This window comes from Triticum urartu, unplaced genomic scaffold (genome assembly GCF_003073215.2).
Source record: "Triticum urartu cultivar G1812 unplaced genomic scaffold, Tu2.1 TuUngrouped_contig_5007, whole genome shotgun sequence".
Lineage (NCBI taxonomy): Eukaryota > Viridiplantae > Streptophyta > Magnoliopsida > Poales > Poaceae > Triticum > Triticum urartu.
Window position 1 is genome coordinate 8,186 of NW_024115644.1, and position 18,127 is coordinate 26,312.

At 41.7% G+C, this 18,127-nt stretch overlaps 1 protein-coding gene across 1 annotated transcript; it reads left to right on the plus strand.

The window, feature by feature from the left end:
• The first annotated feature begins 1,100 nt into the window (after positions 1–1,100).
• On the plus strand, positions 1,101–2,362 carry LOC125528645 (glutenin, low molecular weight subunit-like). The gene has a single exon (XM_048693085.1). The coding sequence runs from the start codon at positions 1,165–1,167 to the stop codon at positions 2,200–2,202; it is 1,038 nt and encodes a 345-aa protein (XP_048549042.1). The 5' UTR covers positions 1,101–1,164; the 3' UTR covers positions 2,203–2,362.
• Positions 2,363–18,127: the final 15,765 nt, after the last annotated feature.

Genomic DNA, 18,127 nt, shown 5'->3' on the forward strand with positions numbered 1-18,127 from the left:
CAATCGACGAAGGAGCTTCAAAAGTGATCTTTTTGTCGACCAATGGTGGTGGTACCAGGTGCGGAGGGCAGGAGGGAGGCTGCCGCCTCCGCCGCCTCAGACGTATGTGACCGGCCGCAGGCAGGGGGATCCGGGAGAGGGTGGGGCCGCCGGGGGGCTTGGAACCGGGCCGCGGGCAGTGGGATCCGGGAGAGGCTGCGCCGACGAGCGGTCTGACCGGCGAGGAGGAGGAGCAAGGAGATGACGCAGATCTGCGGAGTGTCAGTTGGGCTTGTGGCGTTGGGGCCTACGAAAACTATAGCCCAATTCAAATTGGTGCCCTAACACACAGCGCTTATGTTGGGCCTAATCTCTCGCTCTAGGCTGGGGGCCTCTGTTCCAGCCCCATCTATCATTTCCCCCTAGATCAAAAAAGATTTTTACCCTAGCGCCAAAAAAAACTATCACCCCCCCCCCAAAAAAAGCTTTCACAAATAGATGGAACTGATGATTTATCTAAACAAAAACACGGAACTAATGATGACATGTCTAGACTTAGGACCGGATATATGCTAGTAGGAGTATCTTGTAAGCAATTATCATCCTTTACATGTAAAGGGAATTCGATGAGTCATGTCATGCTCTATAGGCGTCGGTTCATCTTATCATCTTAGTGGAAAATACAAAATTAGTTGTATAAAAAGCAACCGACTCTAGAAGAACCTTCCACACGCAAGGCTTTAATAATCGAGCATATCTTAACAGCCCACACACGATTGCAACTTAGTCCTACAAAAGTTTTGCCTCTTTAGTTTATGGTTGATAGCCTATACAAGGTTCCAAACTCGGTTGCAAAAGTGATACTATCTTGATAAGTGTGTGACATGTAAAGTGAATAAGATGAGTCATATATAACAAACATCGGGGTTTCTGTACTTTGTGTGCGATCATATGCACAACTAAAAAGCAACTTTGATGATTAATCCAAAAGTACGCTTGTAGCTAGCGCAACCAAACACAATGTACCAAAAAAATTCATTTCAGATGCAGCCAAACAAAATTATTAAAGCTGATGCAAAGAAGAAAAGAGGTGGTGCCCGGGCTACTATAAATAGGCATGAAGTATAAAGATCATCACAAGCACAAGCATCAAAACCAAGCAACACTAGTTGACACCAATCCACAATGAAGACATTCCTCGTCATTGCCCTCCTCGCTCTTGCGGCGGCAAGTGCCGTTGCGCAAATTTCACAGCAGCAACAACAACAACCATTTCCGCAGCAACAACAACCACCATTTTCGCAGCAACAAGAGCCACCATATTCACAGCAACAGCAACCACCATTTTCGCAACAACAACAATCACCATTTTCGCAGCAACAACAACAACCACCATTTTTGCAGCAACACCAACCACCGTTTTCACAACAGCCACCAATTTCACAGCAGCAACAACCACCATTTTCACAGCAACAACAACCACCATTTTCACAGCAACAACAACCGCCATTTTCGCAGCAGCAACAACAACCGCCATTTTCGCAGCAGCAACAACAACAACAACCACCATTTTCACAGCAACAACAACCACCATTTTCACAACAGCCACCAATTTCACAGAAGCAACAACCACCATTTTCGCAGCAACAACAACCACCATTTTCACAGCAACAACAAATACCAGTTATTCATCCATCTGTTTTGCAGCAACTAAACCCATGCAAGGTATTCCTCCAGCAGCAGTGCATCCCTGTGGCAATGCAGCGATGTCTTGCTAGGTCACAAATGTTGCAGCAGAGGATTTGCCATATGATGCAGCAACAATGTTGCCAACAGTTGCGGCAAATCCCCGGGCAATCCCGCCATGAGTCAATCCGTGCTATCATCTACTCTATCATCCTGCAACAACAACAACAACAACAACAACAACAACAACAACAACAAGTTCAGAGTATCATCCAAGCTCAGCAACAACAACCCCAACAGTTGGGCCAATGTGTCTCCCAACCCCAACAACAATCGCAGCAGCAACTCGGGCAACAACCTCAACAACAACAATTGGCACAGGGTACCTTTTTGCAGCCACACCAGATAGCTCAGTTTGAGGTGATGACTTCCATTGCACTCCGGACCTTGCCAATGATGTGCAATGTCAACGTGCCGTTGTACGGAACCACCACTAGTGCGCCATTCGGCGTTGGCACTGGAGTTGGTGCCTACTGATAAGAAAAGATCTCTAGTAATATATAGTTGGATCACCGTTGTTTAGTCGATGGATATGTCGATGTAGCGGTGACAAATAAAGTGTCACACAACACCATGTGTGACCCTCCCAAACTAGTTGTTTAAATTCTGAAATAAAATACAAATAAAGTTGTATCAAGACAATGTTCATATCAGCATTGTGCGGATGTCGATCTGATTGCCATCCTTGCAAGTTCATAAGTTTGTCTTACCTGGTCACAAGCGCAACCTAGTGCATTAATTAATTATCCATGTATTGCAATAATCACTATTTAAATATAATAGTGTTATTGTAAAATTTGGGTTGAACTCTTTATTGGTTGGAGATTTGAGATCTTGTTTTTTATTGGTTTGTATCTAGTTCCAACTAGCTACTGCCATTGTCTACAGTGACAATCACAACCAATTTTATCGATAATTATGTTTGCTTTCTTGCAAATACATTCACTGATTCTTTGCATGTCAACTTATTTGTCGAGAAAAAGACCAGCTTTTTCTTGAACTACACAAACACCACTAGCTAGTTAATTTGAAATAAGCTTCCAGTTTATTTCCTTGTATTTATGTCCTTTACATCAAACAAGTACAATTATTGTGCTACCTAGAGAAAAGGAGTTGCTGGCAGCATGGTCATGTCAAGAACTAAATCAGACTGAATTGAACTTGTTCTTTACAACTAACTAGGAGTAGAAAACTTAATGTGAATTGCACTTGATTATATTTGATTTTATTTAAGGGCTACCAGAAAAACTCATCAAAAAAATGCCCTAAAAATCTTATCGTAAAATAGGTTCACCAGGAGATACAGTCGCAAGAAAAAAAGGTTCACCAGGAGATAGATGTTGCACATTATCATTTAGAAATTAGATGAAGAAAATGTGGAATTAAACATATTAATGGCTAGGAGCCCAGGATCATATTTGCAATGTGGGAACTTGGTATGCGCGCCCCAACATGCCCGCTGAAAGCATTTTAACTCTTATGCACATATGAAATATGACTGGTAGAAAACAGAAGAAACACGGAGATTATATGGATGATTGGATGTTGTAACAGACTTAAATCTATAATTCACCACGTGGACGAACTTGCTAGTAGCTTTTCTCTCGGACATCGATAAGAAACGAAATGTCCACGCCAACTGCTTCTTCTCCATCTGAATAACGCGTGCAGGAGAATTAGCCCGTAAGAGTCCGTGAGTCTAGAATTTTCGCTCAGAAAACTATAGCCCTGTTCCAATTTGGTGCCCATGACGCAGCGCTTATGTTGGGCCTAATCACTCACTTCCAGCCCCCAACTCTGACTTCCCCCTCAAAGAAAACAAAAACTTCAACCCCTCTCACTCCCCTTGATGACAACAACAACAGAAATATCTATATGCAAGATCAGGAAATATCTATAGGGGGCATTCAGAACGCGCGTGAATTAATCGCTATAAAAGCTTGGTATTTATGGTGTGATAAACCGATGTGTTGGTTACCGAATGAGGCATTTTTACCCTAGGGATTGGTAAACGTGGTTACCACGGTTACTGAGAAATACCGAGAATATTTCGAACGAATTTTATAGTTGAATTAATTCAAATACGTGAATGATCGAACATTTGAATCAGAGACCTCTCAAAACAGGAATTAGGTTGCTACGGACAGCCAGAACCAACTCTCATGGCATTAAGTAGATCCTACATACTTTACTATAAATCAAGTGTTTAAATTCAAAAAAATTGATAATTTTTGCTCGGTATGAGGATTTACCCAAAGGCACGGAAATACGCGGTAATCATGGGAAATCTTGAAAATTTGACCGGTAACCAAAACCTTGCGATAAATAGAAACTTGTTCGAAAAGGAAAGTTTCAAGATGCAAACCAAATTTCGATGGGAGCTCGTGCCATAATGGCAAGCTATGTTAATGCCTGCTCCCCTAAGGCAACTAGTAAAACAGGGGATGGAGCATCCCTCCTAGGGTTTTTGTTAAGCTGAATGTTGATGCTTCTTTTCATCATGATCTGCTTCAGGGTACAGCGTGGGCGATTCTTAGACATGACAAAGGCAGGTTCATTGTCGCTGGAAACTGGAGGATTGATTGTCGAGCTGATGTATTAGCAGCTAAAGTTGCGGTGCTAAAATTTGGGTTATTCCTTGCACAGAAGGCGGGTTGCAATCGTCTTGTTGTTAACTCGTACAATATAGAAGTGGTTGACACAATGAAGAATTGAGGACACTCGGCTGGAGCGGCGGCTATAGTTGTCTATGATTGTTATTTTTTGGCTTGTGATTTTTTTTATTAGATTTGAACATTGTAATAGGGAAGTAAATAAGGTGGCTCATGAAATTGCTAGGCTAGCAAAAAAAATTGTCACTAGTGATTGATTTGAGGAGCCTATGAATAAGATTGTACCTTCTTTATTGACGATGTAACAGTTGTTTCTAATTAATAAAGTTGAAGTTTTATTAAAAAACACAACAACATGGAAAAAATCTACTCATCTTGTCCCGAGGGATCCGAAACCCCCAGTATCCTTGCATCTTTCTTTTGCATGGCATGTACATAAGATTTTCTTTGTTAGTAGCATGTGTTGTTGGCGACGGCTGCTCGATGTTAGAGGTGACATGTGTGGACGCATGGTTGTTTTGACTCCATATATGTTCTGATAGCCTTCTTAGGTCCCTCGATTTTAGAGGTGACATGTGTGGACGCATGATTGTTTCGACTCCATATATGTTCTGATAGCCTTCTTAGGTGTCGTACAATGCTAGGTGTTTAAAGAGGTGCTTAGAAAAATAAATCGATTTTTTAAGCGTTTTTAAGCATCAGTGTATTTCTAACGAGACACCTAATTAAACGTCTACCTTATACAAATAAACATCGATGCTTTAAGAAATATTGGTTTATTTAAGCATCTTCCCTACTCACCTTACACATGGTAACGTTCGAGAGCTAGTGGTGTTTTGGTTTCTCTTGTTTCTGTCACATCAATATCATTCTTTGGAATGGGTCCATGTGTCAACCAAAATGGGTTTGTCTCGCGACACGCAGGCCGTAAGAGTCGAGCATCACTAGCCTAAGAACAGCATCGAATATAACATAATGGGGCGTTTTGTTTTCTTCTTGCCGTCTTCTTTTACTAGTCCACTATGTCTCCTTCAACACCAAGGTGTATTTTTTTTCTCTACAAACACCTCGTATCGACCTTACGTCCTGCAAATCACTGATGGTAACTTCTATCCTATCACTATAACAATATTCTCTTTCAAGAATCTGCCTTCCTCGAGTTATACCACGTTAATTGTCGATGCTGAAATCGTAGAATTGTATTGAATAATTGTTCACGCAATATTGTGCCAGTACAAGAGAGAAATGCATGGATATATAAACCCGGGTACATACGAACCCACTTTGAAAAACACATTTCTAAATTCTAAAAAAATCTGGAAAAAAATTGCACGGGTACGTCTCCATGTTCTATGTGCGTGCATAAAGTTTCACGGAAAAATAACTTTTTTTGTGGCCTGTGCAAAAAGACAAAAATTTATGTCGTGAAACACTATTTAGAAGCACTGAAATTTGTCTTTTTTGCGGAGACAAAACAAAAAGATATTTTTTCATAAAACTTTGTGCCGCGTATACACATTTGCGAACATGTATGCGTGATATTTTCTTTTGATTTTTTGACATTTTAAAACATGCTTAAAATGCATTTTATGAAAAGTGGGTGCATATGCCCATGGGTTCATATGGTGCCCTCTCCAGTACAAGAGGTATATATAAGAGTCAAGCCGCACGTGACCTAACCCTATTACAAACCGAGTAGGAGTCCTAATCCTATTACAGGTTGTATTCTAACATGCCCCGCAGTGTCAACGGTAGGCTCGACGACGTTGAGACTGAAACGAATGTCTTGAAACGGAGTACTCGCCAGGCCTATAGTAAAGATATCAGTGAACTGAGCAGAAGTAGGCACATGGAGAACGTGAACTTGACCGAGAGCCACCTTCTCTCGAACAAAATGAATGTCGATCTCAATATGCTTGGTGCGACGGTGTTGAACCGGATTCCCTGACATGTAGACAGCTGAAATATTATCACAATAAACAATGGTAGCTTGCTCAATAGGACGGTGCAGCTCCGACAGCAACTGGCGCAACCAAACCGCATTAGCAACCGCATGAGCCACAACGCGGTACTCGGCTTCAGTAGACGAGCGGGAGACCATAAACTGCCGTATTGAAGACCAAGAAACCAAATTGTTACCAAGAAAAACACAAAATCCAGATGTGGACCTACGAGTATCTGGACAACCAGCCCAGTCTGCATCAGAGTAAGCTGTCAAGGAGGTGGGAGAGGATTTGTTGATATGAAGACCTAAGTCTAGTGTGCCTTTGAGATATCGAAGAATACGTTTGACATGATTGTAGTGTGGAATACGAGGATCATGCATGTATAAACAAGCTTGTTGAACAGCAAAAGAAATCTCAGGACGAGCGAGAGTGAGATACTGGAGTTCACCGGTAAGACTACGATAAAGAGAAGGATCAGAGAAAGGATCACCGTCGGCAGAGAGTTTGGAACCTGTATCAACAGGGGTACGAGAAGTTTGACAATCAAGCATACCATCACGAGAAAGAAGATCCAGAGTGTAATGTCGTTGAGATAAGAAAAGACCAGAGGAGTCACAGATAATAGCAATACGTAAGAAGTGGTGAAGAAGACCTAAATCTTTCATAGAAAATTTGTGGCAAAGAAGATAGATAATATGATCTAAAAAATGTTGTGAGGAAGGTGTGAAGATAATATCATCAACATATAAAAGAAGATAAGCAGTGTTGGTGTTGTGATCAAAGGTGAAGAGAGAAGTGTCAAAACGGGAAGGGGTAAAACCGATGGTTTGAGCATACATAGAAAAGCGTTGGAACTAGGCACGTGGTGCTTGTTTAAGACCATAAACAAAATTTTGAAAACGACAAACATGATTAGGATAGGTGGAATGTTCGAAGCCAAGAGGTTGTTGACAATAGACTGTTTCTTGAAGAGAGCCATGAAGAAAAGCATTTTTGACATCTAATTGATGAATTGGCCAGGAAGAAGAGATGGCGATGCTAAGGACAGTGTGAATAGTGTTAGGCTTGACGACTGGAGAGAAAGTCTCATCATAATTGATGCCGTGTTGCTGAGAGTAACCACGGCATACCCATCGAGCCTTATAACGTGCAAGACTCCCATCAGAATCAAATTTATGGCGAAAAAACCCATGCCCGAAACGATATTTGCATTGGAAAGACGAGGAACTAACTGCCACATGTTATTCTGCAGAAGGGCATCATATTCATCTTTCATAGCTGCGGCCCAATTAGGATCTAGGAGAGCTAATTTGTAAGATTTGGGTAGAGAAGAAGGAGATAAAGATGCATGAAGATTGAGACAATCTTTTGCAGGTAAACGAAACCCGGACTTGGCACGTGTGCGCATGGTATGATCATTAGTAGGAGCTGGAACGGGAATAGCATGAGCAGGAGGGGTGTGGAAAGATGTGGTGACGCGTCCGGCGAAGCGGAGGAAGCGGACACGGGAGATGGCGGTGACAACTTCGGTGGCAGGAGGTCTGTCGCGTCAGAGTGTGATGTGTTTTCCTCTGCCGGGACAGAGGTGCTGACAGAAGTGGTGGCGGTAGGATCCGCTACTACGGCTGGTTTCGCTGTATAGGTCGGCGGGTGAAAGAAGGGAAGATGCTTGCGACGAGAGGGACTAGTGGACGGCGTGGGTGAGTTGGAATCTAATTATTGACACTCGAAAAAGGGGAAAATGTTTTCAGCGAATGTTACATGACGAGACACATGAACACGACCACTGACAAGATTTAGACAACTATAACCCTTGTGCTCGTCAGAAAAACCTAGATGGACACACGGGGTTGAGCGCGGGGAAATTTTGTTATGAGAAGTGGAGTAGGAGTTTGGGAAACATGTGGAGTAGTTTGTGGATTAACTTTAGATGGACGAACATTGAGTAAATATGTGGCCATGTGGAGGGCCTCGGCCCAGAACGTCGAAGGCATAGAAGAGTGAACAAGCAGAGTGCGAATGATGTCATTAAGAATACAAAGAAAACGCTCGGCTTTGCTGTTTTGAGGGGAGGTATAAGGACAGGAGAAACGCAAGAAAATTCCATATTGAAGAAAGAAATTTCAATTTTTAAAGTTGTCGAATTCACGACCATTATCACATTGTACGAATCTTATAGGGAGGAAAAAGTGGACCGAGACATAGCGCTGAAAGTTAAGAAATATATTATGAACGTCGGATTTGTTGCGTAAAGAAAAAGTCGAAACATAATGAGTAAAATCATCAAGAATCACGAGATAATACTTAAAACCAGATACACTTTCTATTGGTGATGTCCAGAGATCACAATGAAGTAATTCCAAAGAAAAAGTACTAGAAGATTGACAGGAACTAAAGGGAAGGCGAACATGTTTGCCCAATTGACATGACTGACACATAAAAGAGTTATGAAAGTCTCTATTACGAGGTATTGAAAATTCACTAAGAAGTGTGGATAACATATTTTTATTGGCAGACGTTGGTGCCACCGATCAACAGAGGCCACCATAGATGTTGGAGGAGTAGCGGCCAGAACACCACGGAGAGAATATAAATCACTGGAGCTATTGAATCAAGCATCTCGGCCTTGGTCCGGTAGTCTTTCACAGACAAACCAAAGGGGTCAAACTCAACAGAAACAAGATCATCAGTGATGATTTGACGAACAGAAATCAAATTTTTAATAAGGACAGGAGCTACAAGAACATCACAAAGAAGCAAAGGCTTAATTGGGGATTGGATTTGAGCCTGACCGACACAGTAAATAGGAATAGAAGATCCATCACCGAGAGTAATAGAGGGAAAAGACGAAGGTGTGCAAGAAAAAAGTTGTTCATGACTTGTAGAAAAGCAGTTTGGTCCCAACTCGGAGTCGAAGTAGAGGCCGGTGTAGTCATGGGAGCTTGCGGGTGTGGTGGCGTCAGCAGTAGGGCCGGCATCGGCGTAAAGAGAGAGACACCATCATTGTACTGTTGTATGTAGGGGACGATGGAGCGACATAGAATGCATAAGGACTAGTGTTGTAGATCGATGGCGCGGAGAAGGGAGCAGCGTGATACCGGGCTGCCAGCCACCGGTATAGGCAGGCGGGGCACCATATGGCATAGGGGCGGAACAGGGCATAGGCCACGCTTGGACTAACCATGTCCATGAATCAGGAGATGGGTGCCATCCGGGCGGCGGAAGTGGTGCAGTTGATGAAGCCGGGGGCGGAGCAGGAGCATCGTAGTACGGTGCGATCGGAGGAGCCGGCTGGTACCCGCCGTAGATCGCCGGTGTATTGTACGACGCCGCAGGTGTGTTGCAGAGAGCCGCGGACGACGTACTGGACGAAGTCACAGGTGAGGTCGCGTAGTGCCCTGTAGATGACGCAGAGTAGTGTCTGGCTGCTGCTCCTGCGGGCGACGCGCCGTGTTGCATGGCGCCGTAGACGTGTGGCCCGTAGCCATGCGCTGACGGCGGGGGCAAGCCAGCCATCTGGAACAGTGCAGCAGCATGCAGCCCGTAGCCATGCTGGGGCATGCATGGCGTTGCATGTAGCGAGGCAGAGGAGATGGATTCAGCGACGATCGGTCCGATGGCGGCTGCACCAGATGCAATGGTCCCGATCGGAGCAGAGACGGAAGTCATCGATCGAAGACCTAAACTAATACCATACCCTAGAATCGTAAGTCTAATACCATATAGAATTATATTGAATAATTGTTGATACAATATTATGTCGATACAAGAGGTATATATAAGAGTCAAGCCGTACCACATTTAACCCTATTACAAATCAAGTAGGAGTCCTAATCCTATTAGAAGTTTGTATTCTAACAGAAATTAATTAAAACACGCGGGTCCAACTTGGTTCAAAATATATCAACCGATGATACTCAGTCACGTGTTTCAATACAAGGGATTTCAATCGACTTAGACATTGAGGCGTTACAGTCGCACGTACAATATTTTCTGCAAGAAAACATATAATATGTTCATTTTCAATTATGACAATACAACGAACATGAGAAATAATAAAAATTACAATCAGATCCGTAGACCACATAGCGGCGTCTACATCATAGATCGAGACAAAGAAGACGTAGTGAGGACGACAGTTCCAAATACTTAATCACATGGTGCATTCGTCGTTCGTTTCATCATCACCTCCCGACTGGTATAGACACGTCTGGTTCACGTAATACCCCACGCAACACCACAGTGGTTGAATGGCCGGGCGCTAAGAATAGACGGAGGGCGTGTAGCATTTTGCTAAGCTGAATCGCCGTGCAGCCGATCAAGTTTAGGCAGATCAATGTTCCACAAAATTACATAGGCGATAAGACAACCATAGGCGATAAGACAGTAAATAAACTACCACAAGCGATAATGGCGTACCACACAAAGGAGGCGTCGTCGACGGCGAGCCAGGTGCTGCTGGTTTCGGCGTTGGTGGCGGTGCGGCTGCTGGCGCAGCGGGGCGCGGACGCCGCCGACACGCTCACCTACGGCGCTTTGCAAGCTGACGAGGTGGGCGGGCGCAACGGGCTGACACACGCGGAGGATCAGGCCAACAAGTACAGCGACGGCTGCGAGGCTACCAAGGATTGCAGGGGCTAATATATATCCACCTTGACTTATATGTCTAGACGGATGCGATTAAGTGGGAGCCAGGGAAAGACCTACTTTATAAGACAATGACCTACTCCATTGAACATGCCCTAAGGCCATCTCCAATGAAGGCGATTAAGTGGGAGCTAAGGAAAACAATCCCAGTAGTTTTGCTAGCGCGGGGTTTACTTCCAATCAGAAACTAGCATCCAACACTGTACTTTGCTCCAATCGCTTAGGTGCTTTATTACTGTAATTTTGGTTGTATAAGCACCTATGAAATAGCTCTTCGCATTGGAGGGTGCGGTGCTACTGTAGGTGCTTGATTTGTTCCCCATCATCAAGCGTCTACTCAAGAACCTCCCCATTGGACATGGCCTAATGAACCATCCCATACATTTCGATCACCAAAGAATAAGGCCGTGAATGCATCGGAGACAATACAATCTAACAGCTAGTTCCGCTATTTTCTCACGCGACCGAGAAAAAACACTAGCATGTCATACCAAAATGCTAAACTTATGGGATTTTTATTTAAGAAGGCCTTACAGTGAAGGCGGTTCTACACTAGCAAGATCGACATGTCGATGTTTTCTTTAATATATTCTTATCGTATGGTGCTTATCGTGCTGCTAGAATCTAGTCTAGCGATAAAAGTGGCGAAGGTGAGTTGCGAGGTCATTGGTCAAAATCATGCCACATGAGAATATAACCATCCGAAGCAACCTGAGGAACGAAAATTATCTAGCTTTAACAATTCATGGACTAGGTTTCCTTGGTTTCCGAGATGAAGGACTATTTCTAGAACATCGACAAGGTTGACCGACAAAAAACATACTTTTTCTCTTAATTAAATACTGTTTATTCTCTCTTTGATTCTAATTAACCGCCCCATGTTTCATGTTTTAGTTCCTCCCGTTTTTGTCACATCCATACCATGTCGTGGCCGAACCACGATGGGGTTGTGCCCTATCGCAAGGCATGTAATAGCAGAGGAGCACCAAAGCTAAGCGGGCAGAAATCACTAATTAGCGTTATCTTTTCAAAGGTCACTCCATCTTCTCAGGTGTTGATAAGACACACATATAGTACGTCACTTGTCATAAGCTAGAATTTTTCTTTTCTATAAATTTGTTTATTCAAACCATCTTATCTCTTAAACCATCCGTTCAAATGCCAAACCGTCTTCACCCTTGAATTTCTTGTGTCGAGGTCTTCGAAACTCGATCCCATGTTAATAGATTTCGACAAGCTTTTTATTAGCAATTTTATTAAAAAGCAGAAAAAATGAATAAAAAAGAAATACCTTGTAAAAAACAAAAAACAGCAACCGAAAAAAGCGAATATTAAAAAAAATAGGAGGAGCCAAGAAGCAGGTTGCGGTTTTCACATTTTTGGCGAAAGAACACATTGTGTTTGTCCATTTTTTTGGGAAGCATAGACTGTGCTTCTCACAGAAGTAAGGCTGCAGTTCTCAGGGAGGCACAGATGTGCTTCTCGTGAAATCACAGGGTGTACCTTTCTCTTTTCGAGAAGCATATGGAAGCATAGGTTGTGCTTCTGATGGTAGCAGAAGCACATATTTGATTCGCGTGGAAGCATAGCTATGCTAATCGTGGAAGCACATGTTGTGCATCGGGCGCAAGCAATTTTGTGATTACATGAGAAACACAAATTGTGCTTCTCGTGAAAGCATAAAATTTTTTTAGGAAGCAGAGTTGTGCTTCATAAGAAAATAAAAAGATCTTTATTTTCTCCAAGATCTAGAGAAAACCATGCAAAAACCAAAAAGCCAAAAACCGCTGAAAAGACAATCTAAAAACCCGAAAACGTGTACAAAAAATAAAAATAAAAACGAAATCCACATGGAGCACCTAGAACACGACATGTGACAGCAGTTTGACGGACCACTTGGCGTGCTCTCAGACCACAATAATGACCCTTGCAGGACCTCGCGAAGGGGTAACCATTGGATAGTTGCTCCTTAAGAGGGCAAGCCTATGTCTCGCTTGACGCAACACAGTAGGATGTCACGCTTCAGGCAGCAGCCCTATTGGGCCGGCCCAGCGCCTATACATGCCTTCTACTGTTGTTTCCTTCCTTTTACACATATTTGCATTTTTTTACTCTTGCTTGTTTTATGAAATATTCTGAATATATCTGTTGTAAAATTCACTTTATACAGAAAAGTTCAAAATGTTAATCGAGCATTAGAAAAAAATGTTAAACATGTATAAAAAATGTTTCTAATTTATAAAAAATTGTATATTGTGTATGAAAAATTAGACATCAAACATATATATGAGACATGTTAATCATGTATTTCAAAACTGTTAAATTTGTATATAAAAAATGTTCCTGATGTATACAAAAAATATATATTGTTTATGGGAAAAGTAGATATAAAAATATATGTTTAGAAAATATTGATTTCGTATTTGAAAATGTTAAATGTAAATATAAAAGGTTCCTTATGTACAAAAAATGTACAGTGTGTATGAAAATATTAGACATAAAAGTATAAGTTTTCAAAAAAGTCAATCATGTATTTAGTTTTTTTAAATGTGTATGTAAAAATGGTCCTGATATGTATAAAAAATGTATAATGCATCTAAAAATATCAATTTTTTTATATAAAATGTAAAAAATTAGTTCCTGTCATGGATATAATCATGACAATACTATGGTGATGTGAATGTAGAGGCAATCATAACCTGATTGGTACGTAAAGCAAATGGGATTAAACACACATAATTATACAGGTTTGGGCCCTCTACGGTGTTGGTAACACCCTACTCCTGTGTGATCTCGCTCTTGCGTAGGTTACAATGTGAGAGAGTTCAACCCTCAGTGTGATGTCCTACTCTTGTCTTATATGGAGTGCGCTAGGAGGGAGTGGCATAACAGGCTGGTGTAAATACTATTGATGGTCACATGCATGATTGACCATTCGTGGCTATTATTACTGCTAACTGCCGTATTTAACTACTCTGTTATGTAACGGCAATGATGAATGCATCATGGGGGTCATGGCATCCTAGGACGTAGCCGATTGTAGATGGTCCGACTACTCCTATCTTGATGATGTCCGACTGTAGATTATCTTACTGCTCCTATCTTGCTCATGACCGACTATCGAGTCTTGTCTGTTAGGGGGTGTGTGATCCTACTATAGACACTGGACTCCTTAGCGAGTATTCCCCTTGTATCTGATGCCTTGGGCTTGTAGTTCCAATGCCCCATTGTCTTTGGGACCGTATCCTTGATTAGTCTGGGCCTTTGGTTGGGTCATATGTGTACTTAGGCCTATCCCTTATATATAACCCCAATACTATGTTTATGGAACAAGTAGACATCAAAAAATATAAGTTTAGTAAAGGCAATCATGTATTTGAAAACTGTTGAACCTCTCTATCAAAAATATTTTTGATATATAGAAAAAATATATGTCAAAAGGGTTGACATTAAAGGAGAAAACAATGAAATCCCTAAACCCTAAACAAAGAAAACTGAGAAAAAGGAAAAAAAGGATAGATAAACGAGTAAAAAAAGGAAAACAAGGGTAAAACATGAAAGAAACAAAGATAACAGATGAAGAAACAAAAGAAGAAAGAAAATAAGAAAAAAAAAAATAACCAAACTAGTATGTGGAACCGAGTGAGCGAATGACCTGAGCGTGAGCAAATGACCCAAGGTTGTCAGAAACATGATTTTGAATCGGATAGAAGTTCTGATGGTAGGATTGCAAACCTTACAACGACCTGATGCTATTCTTGCACCTTCGGGCGTGGCAAATGCTAATCTCACTTTGAGCGAGATATAGCATTCGTGAAGCTATGAAGGGTGTCCAATCGTCATAGCTATATCACGCCTATTCAGGCTCACCTCTGGAGTCCGCATGTATGGGCTGGACCATTAACGTGTTCTTGCATATCGCTAGTTCACTCAGTTGTTTCTAATTCGCTCTATGTACGTTCTTTTTTCTTTTTGAGTCTTTTTTAAGTCGGGTTTTCTTTTCATCAACATGACAAATATTTTTAAATAGAATAATTTTTTAAAAAAATACATGTTTTCATGTCTAATTTTTTCATACACATTGGAAATTGTTTCGTATGCATCAGGAACATTATTTCTCTATACATATTTAACATTTTTCAAATATATGAAATATTTTTAAAATATATCTTTTGATGTAAATTTTTTGCATGTACTTTGTACATTTGTCTTATATATCAGGAACATTTTTTCTACACACATTAACATTTTTTCAAATGCACAACTAATATTTTGCAAATATATGTTTTGATCTATAATTTTTTTCATATTGTACATTACATTAGGAACAGTTTTTAAAAAAATTAACTTTTTTTTAATTTCACATACAATTTTTTAAATACTTGAAGATTATTTTGTTAACATGATTTATTTAATGCTATCAATCTTTTTTTAACAATGGACAAACATTTTTTTCAAAAATTTAGTATTTGTTTGTGGAATATATTTACTTTTTTTAATATAACAAAAATATAAATAAAAAAATAAAAAGAAAAATGAGCGAAAAAACAAATACTTAGGGTAGAACTAAACAACTCTGTCTCAAGGGCGGCCCACCCGGGCGTTTCTTCAGGAGACGCTGGCTTCCGTGTCGCTATAGCTGCGCCCATATCGATCCAGATATGACTGGGTGTTTGCCATCTTCTTTCACAAGGCAAGCAACTTATATTCAGTGATGGCTTTTGTCCTAACACGACAACGGTTTGCTTTTTCAGTTTCTTACCAAAGCAAACTGCGGTTATAACATGAACCTATCAATCACACTTGTAACATTCACATGCAATTCTAGATTGGTTCAAACACATTGGCTCCCACATCGAGGTGATATAACCGTAGAGTTCACACAGGCAACCGAATAACAAAACATATGCAACCCTAATATCAAAAACTCAAAATGAAAGATGAAATAGCTTGACAAAAAGAAGACACCGAAAGGCACTAGATAACCGATCGAGAGACTTAATCACATAGGACATACGCTCTATCGTGTCGTCATTTGCTCCCTGGTCGGTGCAGCTACCCTACAGCAGACTGCAAGCAAGTCTTTTGATCATGGCCATTGCCGTAGCACCCTACCATACAATGGATTAGTCGTGGTTTCTTTTTTTTTCCTTTCATCGACCTTAGAAATGTAGAGCCGATTGCTGCGTCACCCTGTTTCTGTTTCTGCCTTGTGTTTTATCTCCTCCTCTGTTTGGCGCCATTTCTGATATAGCGATATAGGTACGGTCCCTGACTGTCCATTGCATGGCCGGAGCCTAAGAATAACGGACGGCGTGCATCACTTTGCATGCTAGGCTTAATCGCCATGCCACCGGTCAAGTTCAGGAAAATCTACCCCGGCCGGCTAAATTCTCGTTGAGCAATCAATGGAAAGGAGATCGCCCTGTTTGAAAAACCATAAGAAGGAGACGTCATCGTCGGCAAGCTAGTTAGAATGGCGTACCAGAAGAAGGAGAGCTCGCCGGCGGCCGGCCAGGTGCTGGTGGTGGCTGTGGCGATGGCGGTGCTGTTGCTGGCGCAGCATGCGGGGCGCGTCGACGCCAAGATGATCTTGTACGACGTGATGCAGGCGGACGAGGTGCCGGGCCGCAACGGGCTGACCCACGTGGAAGACCAGGCCAATCGGTACAGCCGCGGCTGCGAGGCCTCCAAGAAGTGCAGAGGCTAAGCTCTAATCCAGCCATGCTCAATGACCAATTTGTACTCCTTACATTCCTCAGTTACCTTGTTGCTACTTCTGCTGTTGAGAGGAAGATAAAACCCCGCGCGATTGCTATGGAATTTGTTTGCAATTATTTTAGTGAGGCTCGGTTGTATGAAACATGATTGTTTGGATTGACAATATGAGAACCGGAACTAAATGCATATAAAGTGGTGTAATTTGATTAGTGTATGGTTGTATGATTCAATATGAGTAACATGCATGATGCATGTTAAGTTAATGTGGGTCTTTTTTCTTCTCATGCATGATTAGTTCGATGTCACATGTGTTATTTTCAAGCGACTTACAAGTAACTCAACAAGAGGTTTTTTTAGGGTACCCTTGTACTCCCAATTGGAGGTGGGGAGTGCGGATCGATATCCACCATTGATTGGAAAGGGCAATATTGACTTTCTCCCTGAACATAATTCTCGGCGCAGTTTATGCCTACATACGGTTTACATGCAAGATCGTTGATGCTTACATCTTGGTGGGTGCGGAGGCGCTGATTGAGGGGGTGTTTGTTTCCAGGGACTTTTTTGTGTAGGGACTTTAGAGACTTTTTTACCAAACGGGAGGGACTTTTTAGGGACTAAACTAGGCATTTGGGACTAAATGAAGAAGACTCTCCTTGAGAGTCTTTTTTAGGACTTTTTGGGACTTTTCCAACAATGTCCCTCCATGCATTTAATGGCCCGCCACCCCATGGTGTTGTTTGATTGTTATTTTTCTATATATTAGGGGCAATATGGTCATTTAATAACCTCTAGGAAGGAACTAGGGACTTTTTAGTCTTTGCAAACAAACAGGGAGGGACTTTTTAGGGACTAGAGACTTTTTAGTTGGGACTAGAAAAAGTCCTAGAACTTATGAACCAAACAGGGCCTGATCTGGATCATCCCATAGTCCACGCCGGCGCACCGCCCGAATTCTACAGAATCAATTTTGCTCCTTCCGTAATTGGTTTCATTGGTTGAAATTAAATTGATGTTTGCAGTCACCTGTCCCATTGGTTTTGATTCTCCGGTGCTCAAGGTCTGCAACTCTGCATCTTGTTCTCTTGCCATGCATCGCTTATCAAGAAGAAAGTAATTACAGATCTCTGGCACCCGTCTCGCCGGCAGGGCCTCGTCCCCATGGTCCAGCTGATGAACTCGGGGTTTAATTATTGTGATGATCTTTTGATAAAAATGAGTCAGAAAATGATCCGATCCACGTTGTGTTCATAACTAAAATTACAGCAGTTACCGTACTTAATTGTCCATGGTACCATTTTACCCTTAAGATAACGGTACTCCACAACTTTTGGTGTCGGCGCTCCTTTGATACTAGGTTGGAATACCTGTGCAGATTATCCTTTGGATATGACAAAATGGACGGCTTATGTATAATTAGGGGTACTGTAAAAGAGCTCAACAACAAAGCCCATATTCCATAAAAGTCTGAGTAAATGA

Excerpts from the sequence above, each read along its gene's own strand:
- LOC125528645 (XM_048693085.1), top strand. The coding sequence starts at position 1,165 with ATGAAGACATTCCTCGTCATTGCCCTCCTCGCTCTTGCGGCGGCAAGT.